At 41.2% G+C, this 12,933-nt stretch overlaps 1 protein-coding gene across 1 annotated transcript; it reads left to right on the top strand.

The window, feature by feature from the left end:
- The first annotated feature begins 604 nt into the window (after nt 1–604).
- lonrf1 (LON peptidase N-terminal domain and ring finger 1) lies at nt 605–12,649 on the top strand. Its single transcript, XM_029502512.1, has 12 exons — nt 605–1,293; nt 3,899–4,017; nt 4,992–5,114; nt 7,164–7,358; nt 7,458–7,671; nt 8,018–8,120; nt 8,253–8,367; nt 8,487–8,608; nt 8,730–8,888; nt 9,088–9,250; nt 9,467–9,619; nt 10,904–12,649. The coding sequence occupies exons 1-12, from the start codon at nt 732–734 to the stop codon at nt 11,060–11,062; spliced, it is 2,187 nt and encodes a 728-aa protein (XP_029358372.1). The 5' UTR covers nt 605–731; the 3' UTR covers nt 11,063–12,649.
- The last annotated feature ends 284 nt before the right edge of the window (nt 12,650–12,933 follow it).

The raw sequence follows: 12,933 nt of genomic DNA, 5'->3' as shown, positions 1-12,933 counted from the left end.
TTAACTGGTCACTCTAAAGTGTCCGTAGGTCTGAGTGTGAGTGTGAGTGGTTGTGGGTCTCTGTCTGTCTCTGTCTGTCCCTGTGATGGACTGCTGACCTGTCCAGGGTGTAGCCCGCCCCTCACCCAGTGTGAGCTGGGATTGGCTCCAGCATCCCTGTGACCCAGAAACAGACAAGTGGTAGAAGATGAATGAACAAAAATAAACAAAAATAGATTCAAGTAAACTGTGGCTGTTCTGCCATTTGGGCAGCTGCCAAAAATGACAGCGTTGTATAACAGCCTGTTTTTTGTTGTCGTCGTTTGCTTGTTTGTTTTTCAACGTTTGCTATTAAGAGGAAAAGAGTTCATGGAGGTAACAAAGTAGTGCAGTTATTGCAGAGGTCAGATGACCTATGACCTGATAACCCAGGAACATAACGTGAGGTGAGCTTTCTGGAGTCTGGGCCGTGGTCCGGGTCGGAGCGGCCTGCACAGCTGAACATGCTGAACTTCTCTGCGTCTTTTTCCGAGTTATGAAACTTCTCAGCGGAGGTTTTGTAACCAGCACGTTCCGACCAATCAGCGCTCGAGCCTGCCGCTCACGTGACCGTGCTTCATATGTAACGAAGTGGAGTCTATGGGAAACTCCGAGCGCAGCTTCTGTAGAGATGTACGGCCAGGACAGCGCACTGAGCCTCACTTCTACGTAGCACTGCTTCTTCTTGTTTTGTTTTCCCGAAGGAGGACATAATGTCGCTCCCGCCGCACACCGAGGCCTTCTTCATCGGCGCGGAGAACGACCATCGTGAGGTTATCCTTCAGAAAGCTAACGCGTTAGCTTCGGAAAACCGCCTCAAAGAAGCCATCGACTGGCTCTCGGTGGCCGTGCGCTACGAGCCCGTCAGACCCGAACAACTGAGCACTTTTGTGGACTGCATCCTCCGCAACTTCAAGAGGAAACCGGGTGGGCCGGAGGAGTCCCCGGACCGGAGCCGCAGCCGGGACAGCCGCGGGGAGGACGACGCGTTTGACTGCCCCGGCTGCCGCAGCTTCCTGGGGGAAGCTGTGACCGGGGCCTGCGGGCACTCCTACTGCAGGAGGTGCTTCCAACGACGGCTGCTGTCCAAATGTAAGCTGTGTGGTGAGGCCGTGAGGGCCGACCACAGAGTCAGTGTGATTCTGAGCGGACTTTTGGAGAAATGGTTCCCGGACGAGATGAATCGGTGCAAAAGAGTCAGTGAGGTGGATCAGCTGTGCAGGAGGAAACGCTACCGAGAGGCCGTGTCGCTGGCTACGGATGTCATCGACACCGGTGAGTTGCTGCTCACACGTCCGCGTTGACAGGTGGACACAGACGGGTGTTTCCCCGGCAGTGTGGCCCCACCGCCGGACACCGACAGGGCGCCCACCGTGCCAAGCTAGCGACGGAAATAACAGGAATAAAGCTTGAATGAAATGGCACTGGTGTTGTTTGTTGTCAGTGACACATGAGTCCCACTGACCCACACGCAGCATGTGTTGTCCTCCCCCGGACCAACACGACCAACACCGACCAACACCGTCCGGTTGGTCCTGCTTACGAAATTTCATAAGCTGAGCATGCGCACTCGGGGCGAGTTGCATAAGGCAGGTCGTGACACACATGAGGGGGCAGTTTTGTAACTTATGGGAAGGAGGGGGGGTATTTGTCATATTTCTTTTCTTCTGGTTTTGTTTTTTGTTTTTTTTTGTGTAATTGTTGCGTGCCTTATGCATAAATGCAAGCCCATAAATTAGCTTTTGCAACGTGCCTTCATGTTATGCAAAAAAAACAACAACAACAACAGCACATGTACGATTGTGGCTTTTGATGGCTTTTGAGATAACACAATTTGTTACAAGGGCTGTTACAAACTCCCTGTGGCTGGAACTGCTGCTGGTTCAAATCCCATCATTACCTTTACAGTGAATTGATAATGAGATAACTAAACCTGGAGCACTCATTTCAGCAATCAAGTCCTTCAGATAGGGGAAAAAAATCTAATATTTGCTAGTCTCTTCAAATGTCAGTATTTAACCATATGACTTGTCATATATAGTAGAGATGAAACAACTAGTTAATGATGCAGCTAATTTATGATTAAAGAAAACCACATATTTAAGTGTGTTTGTGTAATTTTCAGCCCCCCTAATGAAAACATTAGTCTGTCACGTGTTATTATCCAGTTTTATTTAGTGGTTGAAAAATAAATAAGCACTTTGGTCTGGTTTACCCTCAAGCAATGCATTCAGCTCCACAAGCACAGGTGGAGGTGACCTCCAGTCGGAAGACGTCCACTGACTAGTTTCTAGGGATGCAACGGTACAGTTTTCCCACGGTTCGGTATGCGTCACGGTTTTTGGGCCACAGTAACGGTATGGTTTCGATATCTTAATGTAAAATTGCTCACTATAAAAGGCAATGTATTGTTAAAATAATTACAAGCAAGCACAGATATAGTCAAACCACTTTCTTCTAAAAATGTAACACCCTTCCTTAAAAAAACAGAGCAGTTTCCTATAAAAAATAAACAGCAAACATTACTGTAGCCACCACAATTAGAAACTACTTAACTGTTACAAATAGAATATCAGACAATAGCACAGTGTAGTATCTAATAAAAATAAACAAAATTTTAACCCACTCATAGAAACTACCTAATTGCTATAAATACAATCAGCAAATGGGAACATGATATAAAGTGCAGCATCGATTCAAAATAGTTAACCAACTGTAGCCAACACTGTGCTTTGTTTGTTGACCATAATTTTTCTTTTGTCATTGTAGTCGACGCTAAATCCAAAATGATCCCACTCCGCGGACTTGTAAGAGGACGGCGCCTCTCCAAATGTTCTTTTTTCTGAGTCCCGTTCACTCCGTGTTTGCTCAAGGTTTACTCTCTGCTCTCTTTTCCAGCGTTTGCATGCAGAGCACTGATTGGCTCTGAAGGCAGCACTAACAGTGCAGTGTTGCTCGCTCTACTGTGTCTGCTCCGAGTGTATCTAATCACACAGCATGTGCTGTACCAAGTTTTGGTAAAGTTTTGTGATGGGCCAAAACGTACTGAAGTACCGTTGTTTGCCTTTGTGTATTGAACCGAATAGGACGTATTGAACGGTTCAATAAAGTATTGAATATGGTTGCATCTCTACTAGTTTCTGATTTGAAAAATATTGATTTAACAAAAAGTAATGTGGCTGTCACAGCCAGCACTTATGCCACTTACGGCTATAAATAAAACCATAATTGTATGATAAGTTGTGGGCAAGGGAAAGATTTCTTATGTCACAATCACTAAATTCAATAATTATCCTAACCATGCAAGAGAGAGCCATTGTGTCCACCTTTATTTTATGCACTTGTAGTTAAGGCATTGCTAGCATTAAATGTCCTGGCTGGAAAATAGTTCTGTACCTTCATCTGAGTTATGAGAGGTTATGGACACATCAGTGGTATTTAGGTCAACTGATGTAATAACACATGTAACCTTGCTGTATCACTGTTGAGCTCTGTTACTTAAACGTTGCCTGCCAGGTACAGACTGATAAATGTCACTTAAAGTAAGGTTTTACATTTTTTTACATTTTTTTTAATATAGTTTCAAATTTTGCTGTTTTATTAAGTCATTGACAGATTTTGGGGCATATGAAGATAACTGGTCTATCCCTTCTCAAGAAAAATTGCTAGGTGAGCTTGCGCTGGGGTTGCAGACAATTTGTGAATAATGAAGTTGAATTTTGTATCTGCGTTTGACAGGGTTGGTATTGTTCAGAGTCCGTAAAATTGTAATGCATCGAATGGCAATGTCAAAATTCTTGAATGTAGTGTTAAGGTGACAGTGAATTAGTTTCATTTAATCTAAAACACTGTGCCTTCTTTCTCCTCCTGTCCTTTGCAGATCCAGAGACGTCAGCAGTGGCACGACTGTCTCGAGCAGAGGCCTACATGGCTCTGAAACAGTACCGCCTGGCTTTGGAGGATATAGCGTTTTGTCACGGGCCCAACTGTTCTGCTGAAGTAGGTCATTGATACTGCAGTATTATATTCAATTGTTGTTGAAATGGGAAATGACTACATAAATTGAAGTTTGTATCAATGAAGACATGTGGTTGTTATAATTAATGATGAAGGGAAAATAAATGTCAGATGTAATTGCACTAGATTTGTTAGAAGTTGTTTTTTTTTTTTTTTTTTTTTTTTTTTTGCTTCTATAAGCACGGTGCCAATTACTGTACACATTCTCACACACTGGCCTTTCCTCACTCGAGTCCAGCATGGGTTTAATCTGTCACTCAGTCTGTGCTGACATGTTGGTCAGCAGGCCATTTCTAAGAAAAGGTGTATTTTAAGACTGCAACCTTTATAACCATGGTCCAGTAGAATCTCATTGGTTGTGTCATTGGATTATAGTTAAGAGTTAATGACCTTTAAATTGGGGGTCTGTTCAGGTCATTATCTTGTTTGTTTAATTATCTGCTTTGAAGACATTGATACAAACAAAATCGTTTGATTGGAATCATTATCCAGAAGTTTTTTTTTTTTTGTTGTTGTTGATTAAAAGGCTTTTTTTTTATTGCAATGTCATTGTTATAGCATTGAATAAAAGGTTTCCTCTAAACATAGATGAGCTACAAAACAGTAGCATAAGAAGTATATGAATGGTATCTAGGCTAGACTTTGGAACGGAATTATTAAGGTCACAATAGAACAAATATCTGTAGTATATATATATATATATATAGTGCACAATCTTTGGTGCAAAGCATATCATGTAAGAGCACGTTCATATTTTTACAGTTCATACTGATGTATTTACAAGCACAGAAATACTGCATTAACTATGGCCTGTTGGTTTTAAGTGAACCATTTTTATGTTCACAGTAGTTTAATGGACCAAACAATGAGTGAAGAATCTATGCAAAAATAAAATGAATGCTGGTACAGAGGTGAAATAGTTTTTTATGTTTGGGTTTTTTTTCTCCCCCTTTCAGGCATTATTTCGAAAAGCTATGGTGCTGCATGAGATGGGACAGGTGGATGAGTCTCTCCAAGTCTTCCTCCACTGCCTGGCTGTGGATGAGGACTTCCCTTGTGCAAAAAGACAAGTGGAAAAGGTGAGAGAATGAAGGCGTAAGGATTAGTCTGTTGGTTGTTAGTGAGAGATGAGGAAAAGGAGACAAAATGCCGTTCTAAGGACAAGGTCACACAAAGTTTTTGCACGTAGGCTGGAAAAGCTAGACTCAACACACTGTAGGCCAAAGATTTAAATGGAACTCTTCAATCTTTATGGTGACGTCAAACAAGTTAGATGCGTGACTGCTCCAGCTCTTTGATTAGACAACTGGGAATGTAAAGCTTTCTGAGGATCTTTGCTGCCGGTAGCTATTTGTTTTGTCTTTATCGCCAGCATCTGCTATTATTCCACACTGATTTAATGGAGCCTGCCTTTTTTCATGGTATGGATCTTAAAATCTGACTGAAGCAAGGTAGAGATGTTTTTTATAAGCATCCTGAGGAACGCACCTCTTTTATTGCTGCCGTTTTAACAGGCTTTCCAGCGTGCAATTTCCTCTAAAATAGAAAATGATTCTGACACATATTATGTACAACGGCCATATTATCCTGCTCACTAAAACTGAGTGCCAAAATTTACAGTCAGTCAGGCAAATAAGAGAAGAGAGAAGAGAAATGCAAGAAAGGAGTCGTGTGTTATTTGGATAAAAGAATCACTAAATCTTCTCCAGATTTTTGTGGTGAAGATTTAGCAGTTTCTCCTTTCTGACTTTCTTTAGTCAGCCAGTTCGGTCTATAAAACGTGTGCAAAGTTTCGTACCACATTACAGCCACAAACAGTGCTTATATTTAAAGTAAATCAATAAAAATGTGTGCTGTTTACTATTCAGCCATGAACATTGTCCATTTCTTCTATCAGGATCATCTTTCTCAGAACTTCACAAGTTGTTAGTAGATCCAGTCCTGTGACTCTGCCTGTAATGACATCAGTACCACTTGATTTACAGTACATGGCATCAAAGTTATACAAGTAGCACAATTCATGATTCATGTATCCAGTACTACATATATTCTCAGATGAAATCCTTAGATTGAGTAGCCATGGTGGATGAAGTTTTGTGTGATCATCTGTGAATCATTTTCATATGAGGAAATATGACATTAGTCGGCTCTGGTTTTAATTTCTTTCCTGTGATCCTGTAAGACACGGCACAGACCAGACATTAGCCCAAAATAAGTGTGGGAGCCAGACACCGTGCATCAGTAGAATGTCAAATCATATTTGTGCAACCTGTTATCTCATTTACACGCTCAAAGGACTTCCCACTACCCAGTTACATGACTGCTGGGACTGCTGATAATGAAACTGCAATGAAAGCAGCCAATTAATGAAAATAGCAGCCCTGTTTTAAATGGTCTCAATGAGAGATGAATAGACACACAAGAATGTACGATGTAAAATGAAACAACTTGATCAATTTCATGACCACACTATATCTGGAAAAACGACTAAATACTGAAACTAAAACTAAAACTTAAGAGGCACATCCCGGGCTACTGAGAATAGCTCAGCTGTTCTCACAAAATTTCTGAAAGACAGACTGAGGGACACTATGAAAGTACAGAGAGGACTTAAAGGATAAATGAATAAGTTTGTTGGATGTATCAGTGCTGCACAGGCTATATATATCCTTGAAAATGAGCAGTTGCTAAGGCTCCCAAAATTCAACTGGAGTGGAAACCCTATGATGTTCTTTGCCACTTGTTTTTACACACTGAGTTTAGATTGCTAAGGTTTAACTGTTTATTCGGAACAGAACATAAAAGTGTGAAACATTTCTCTTTTCACCTCATCACTTCACACTGTCAGCATTTTATGGCCAGGTTTGCTCCTGGTAATGGTTGTAGAGTTTCTTTACAGTATTGTGTGGATAAATCTTAAGTCAATAATTCTGTTGCATAACAGAATGTCCCCTGTTGCTGTACATTCATCACGCACTGTATGTTTGGAACTTTTCAAACACGCAGGCTTGAAATGCATGGACATTGTAATAGCATTTCATTATCTACAGTATAGCTAACCATGTATTTTTCATAACAAACAGTGGTGGCAGCTCCGCTTTGCTGACAAATTGAGGTGCTTTTTACAGATCCTGTGTGACCTGCTCTCACCGGCTGATGAGAATGTCAAGGTTGGCCTGAGGGAAACAACGCAAAACACATCGCCTCATTTGCGCAGCAAAACCCTTGTGGCTGATGCCCAAGCTCAACCACAGAGCTCACTCCAAAGACAACATCAGCAGCAGGTCCGAGCTGCCTCTGCACACCAACAGCTGGATAATGAGGTATGACAATTATACTGATATTACTTTAGTTCGCTTCCTGCCACATTATTTAAGGGAAAATAATCAGCTAATCACTCTTGGTCCTGTGTCATTATTCAGAAACGCTGGGAAAGTCTGGAGCGACCTGGTCTTAGCAGAGCTCATTCACTTCGGATACATGCCTCCAGTTGTGGCGAAGAGGGTCTGAAGAGAGTTTGCTCTGCTCCTCAGCTGGGGGACCAGGAGAAGGGGGCACTGCTGAAGAGAAAGCTGTCAGTGTCAGACATAGAGCCCTGTGTTGTGGACAGTGGAATTAGCAAACATAAAAAGCAAGGTCCGTTGCCATGTCCTTCATTGTACTTTCTGATCTTCCCAGTCTATGATATTTTAATTTCTAAATCAAATTCCTTTATATACTGTTGTCATAATAAGCTCTGATATAGAAGCAGACGTTCTGCTGCATGTACCTTGCATGATTACTATCAAAATTCAATTCAATTCAGAAGTCTATTTTGAACATAATGGCAGTATAAAATCACAGACGTGCTTAAACACATTTAAACTCTAAATTATTATTGTAGCGTGTGCATATTAAATAATACACGGTACCCAATCTATCAGAGATACTGCTTTTGACTTTGAATGTAGCTAACTGTAGCATGCATTTTCTTTTATTTTAGGTGTAAAAGGCTCAAAACAGCCGGCTGCCCAAGCTAAAACCTGCAGAAGTGTACCTGTGGATCTGTTGGATCCCAACGACTTAGAGTGCTCTCTCTGCATGAGGTAATGACACACAGTTTAGGGCCATACAATGTCTACCAGAAAGAAAACGTACTGGCTCACAATGTGTGCTAGTAAATGGGCATTTAAACATAATCAGTGAACTGTTGTATCTGCATCCTTACATCGCTGCAGGTTGTTTTATGAGCCTGTTACCACACCCTGTGGCCACACCTTCTGTAAAAACTGTCTGGAACGCTGCTTGGACCATACGCCTCAGTGCCCCCTCTGCAAAGAGAGTTTGAAAGAGGTGAGAGGCCAGTCTTGCATATGGATTTTAACTGTTGTTTGTAGATTTTGAAGTGCTAGGCAAAATTTGTGTTTCCTGTTATCTGTATTCACCATTAACTTGCATCCTCCCTTCTTCAGTATCTAGCATGTAGGAAGTACATGGTGACAGCTGTCTTGGACACACTAATTAAACAGTATTTGGCTGAGGAGTATGCGGAGAGGACTAAAACTCACCTAGAAGAGACCAGAGAACTTTCTGAGTAAGCAGTCACATCAGATTTACATTTTCTTTTTTGGATTTCTTCCAGTGTTCACCATCAGATTTTTCTGTATGCAAAAGGTTCAATGAGTCTAAACTTTATCTAATTCTCTTTTGTGCAGTCTGACGAAGAATGTGCCTATTTTCGTGTGCACCATGGCTTACCCCACCGTGCCTTGCCCCCTTCATGTTTTTGAGCCACGTTATCGCCTCATGATTCGACGCTGCATGGACACTGGCACCCGGCAATTCGGGATGTGCATTAATGATCCACAGAAAGGGTAAGCATGCAGACATATTCATGGTATACATTTTTAGGCTTTCCATAATCAGACACTGTTAAAAGTGGAGCTTCCTGACAGAACATCCACTCTACAATGAACTTTTGCTCTGCGGGCAATACATTTTTTCTTCGTCATAGTTAGATTCTACTATGGATGTGCTGAATCTCAAAACGAACCATCTTGTTTATTAATTCAGGTTTGCAGATTATGGCTGCATGCTGATCATTAGAAGTGTCCACTTCCTCCCTGATGGCCGATCAGTAGTCGACACTATTGGAGGGAAACGCTTCCGGGTATTGTCCCGTGGAATGAAGGATGGTTACAGCACTGCTGACATTGAACACTTGGAGGATACAAGGGTAGGCATCACAATCACTCTTATTTCAATAACATTTCCGATCATTTCAATAATATTACCTGCAGTATGTCAGTAATATTATGTGCTTTTACACCCATTCACATTTCATGAAAAAAATGAAGCCACCCTTTAAAGCTTTTAAAGGTTTTTTTTTTTTTTTATTGTCAGAGCAAATAAAAGTGACCTGAATATTAATTGACTGGCTCTTGCTGCTTAGGTGGAGGACAGTGACGAGCTAGAGAGTCTACAAGAACTGCATGATGCAGTTTATGAGCAGGCCCGTGTCTGGTTCCAAAACCTGAAGATCCGCTTCCATAATCAGATTCTGCAGCACTTTGGACCTATGCCAGAGCAAGAAGCTGACATTCAGGTAAACATCCAACACAAAGTTCCTCTGCGTTCCTCTTTGTGTGGCGCAGATGTGTAGATGTATGATCTGAGACAGTCAATAACAACAAATGTTTTCACAGATGTTTAAGCCTTGTTATGTCAATGAATTATGGACTTTAGGCTTGTTATCCTGATATCCAACTGTATTAACCAGAACAACTTTGGTACTATTGTAAATGATGCATAGTGGAGCTATAACAGAGGTTAAAACTTAGCTCCTCCAGAAAAGGAGCTATTGTGAATAACAGAATTGGTTATATTAGTGATTTAGATGTCATTGTGAGCAATGAGTTATTCTTAGACAATGCTATGATGCAGTGATAACTATTATTATCATCAGGCCCAGTATCATGTTCGCTTTGTGAAAGTGGTGATTTTCTTTTTTTATTATTATTATTTCTTATTTTATTATTCCCCCCTGACATGGCTACACTACAAATACTTGACTTGAAATTGGATCATCTCATGACATGCTTGTCTTGGGGATGTCCACATTACCACCCAGTGGAAGATTCTCAATACCGGAACACAGTTATCTGAGCTGAGCTCAGGCTTAAGCTTGCAGCCCACAGTCTGCACTAGTGAAAAGGATTACAGGTCTGCTGCTAGGTTAACCACGGGGTGGAGTCTGTTGTCAGTATAGGCTAACAAGCTTTACTGGTGCTTCGTGCTTAATCCCACTGGCCATTTTGCGTCATGAAGAGAATCCCCAATTCTACCATGTACACATCCGCTTAGAAAGCAACACACTGAACTGAGTCTTGGTGATGTTATGTAATTTCTTGATAAGTTAACCTCTAGTAAAATGTAAAACACACTAAATGTAATTAGCTTGCACATTTTGTAACTGGCTGAGGCTCTGAGAGTTTTTTTTATTTTATTTTTTTCTGTGTAACTCAGACAAGCATTCATCTGGCAGATTGCAAAGGTCATTTCAGCATTGACTCATTCCACAGCTGCCAGGGCAGAGGCATATATTACTTTTACATATAAAATACTGCAAATACACAATGAAAGTTTGTAAACAGATTAGTTTGAGACAACATCAAGGATGACAGGATTTCATAGCTAAAGTGGGCAAACAGGAGTGCCTACTGATATCAGCCTCTGCTACTCACTATGCACAAACGCATTAAGCTTTATTTTCAAAGGGCAGTAACCTGATCATTAGTTTGACTTGAAGAGTATCGCAGAAATTACATTATGGGACCTTTAAAAAAAAAATGGTGAAAGCAGTAGTCTTATTTTTGCTTCTCTTTTCTAGGCAACTCCCAATGGGCCTGCCTGCTGCTGGTGGCTGCTGGCCGTCCTGCCTATTGACCCTCGTTACCAGCTGTCTGTCCTCTCCATGACCAGCCTCAAAGAACGCCTGGTGAAGATCCAGCACATCCTCACATATCTGCAAAGCATCCCCAGCAACTAGAGCTTCCACTCACCACCAAACATCCTTTGCACTATTAAACTGTATTCAAACAATTTTCTTTCAACATCTCATCTATCTGCAGTTCACCTCTCTTTACTTACTTACAGCTATGACACCACTTGTTTTCTCTTGCTTGCTGTAAGCTTACACTAAAGCAGAGCAAAGCGGAGACCTCCTTGAACTGTGGGTCACTGAAACCGGAGATGTGGTCAAACCACCTCAGGGATACTTTCAAGGATGCACACTATTTATTTGTTAAAGTAAGAAATAATTGAAAAAACAAAACAATGTACAACATCCACAATTTGCACAATTAATACAGCCCCTCCTTGCGGATTCTTGTTGAAATAAGCAAAGCATTTGCAGTTCCACTTGCGTGATTTTGGGATGTTGCTGACAACAACAGAGAGTGGTACATTGATGAACGACCGTTGAGCAGCCTGCTTTAGAGGTAGCCCTTACACACCTGAGGTGAACAGAGTGCAGAGTGCATGGATTGTGATGTGTCTCTGTCGAGACCAGTGTAGAGGAGGGTTGTTTTTTTTTTTTTTTTTGTCCTTTGTCTTTAAGATTTATCATTACATGGAGATGAAACGAGGTGACAAAATCCTAAATGCTGAAAGCCCAAGAAGTGTCAGTAAGGTGTACATTTTTGTTTTGAGGAGCCATCCGTAACTTCAAACTTATACAAACATGTTTAACTGAAGGCAGGTGTATGTGTCGCAACACGTGAAAGTGTTTTTTGATCTCTTCCGAGCATTTCCTCTGCCACATGCTTGCTGTGCACAGCTACCATCTCTGCCTTTAGACACTTGCTGAAGATGATGGCACGATCTGTGTTTCTTCCATCTTTTTCACTATGAGTTTCTTCCACATTGTCGTGCAGAGAATGGCTGTTGTGTGCTTCCTTTTATGGAGGAACAGTCATGGCCCCACAGTCTGATCTTCAGCCTAAGGTTTCTTACCGCTCATCTTCCTATCACAGTTAAGCCCTATCTTCTGAGAATTTGGACCCTACTGGAGTGTGAGGATATGACTTGAAAGTGTTTTAGAGTTCAGTTGTTCTCTTCTCGTATTATTTGTCTCTCCTCATAACCAAATGATTCAGCTTCCCATTAAATGAACTTAAACAGAATTAATTTATTAAATGAAATTCCAAGGGGGTCTTACAATATTATGACAAAACAAATAACAACAAAAACAGCATGTGTGCTGTCAGTGAGCATTACTCTTCATCCAAAGCTGCTCTGACTGCTTGGAGGACAGAGAGGGAACCTTAAGCGCATCAGTCAGGGTGCTGTGTTTGCCTTACACCATTTGCATTGTGATTACAATAACACAGTCTCATAGCTTGGTTACCATTCCTTTTTGCCATAGTGTGAAGTATGTTTTAATTGTATTTTTCCCCCCTCAGCTAGTTTACGACACTTTGTATTCCAAATGTGCATAAAAGCTGTTGTATGTAAATCATTTGTTTAAAAAAAAAAAAAAAGAGAGGAGAAAAAAAGGCTTTTTGGACAGATTTTGCTTTTTGCTCAGATGTTTTAAGTTATCAGTTTTCAATAAAAAATTGCACCTTTTTTCCAACTACTGCCTCAGAAGTGTTCATTGTTTCACAAATGAAATAGAAGCCACTGTTGTAGGCGGTACTCTCCAACACCTGATTAGAGCACATACACCTGCTTACTCATGCAGTGTGATCAGGATTTAATGGTGTGGGGTAAGATTGCTAACAACTATTGCTGCATCCCTTTATGGCTACAATTTAAACTCTTCTAATGGCTACTTGAAACAAGATAGTGCACCATGCCTCTGAGCAAAAGTCGTCTCAAACTACTTTTATGATCATTATAATACGTTTGTTGTACTTG

The sequence above is a fragment of the Echeneis naucrates genome, chromosome 1 (assembly GCF_900963305.1).
Source record: "Echeneis naucrates chromosome 1, fEcheNa1.1, whole genome shotgun sequence".
In the NCBI taxonomy this organism is placed as follows: Eukaryota; Metazoa; Chordata; class Actinopteri; order Carangiformes; family Echeneidae; genus Echeneis; species Echeneis naucrates.
Note: the sequence above shows the minus strand (reverse complement) of the source record. Positions and strands in the feature narration are given on the sequence as shown.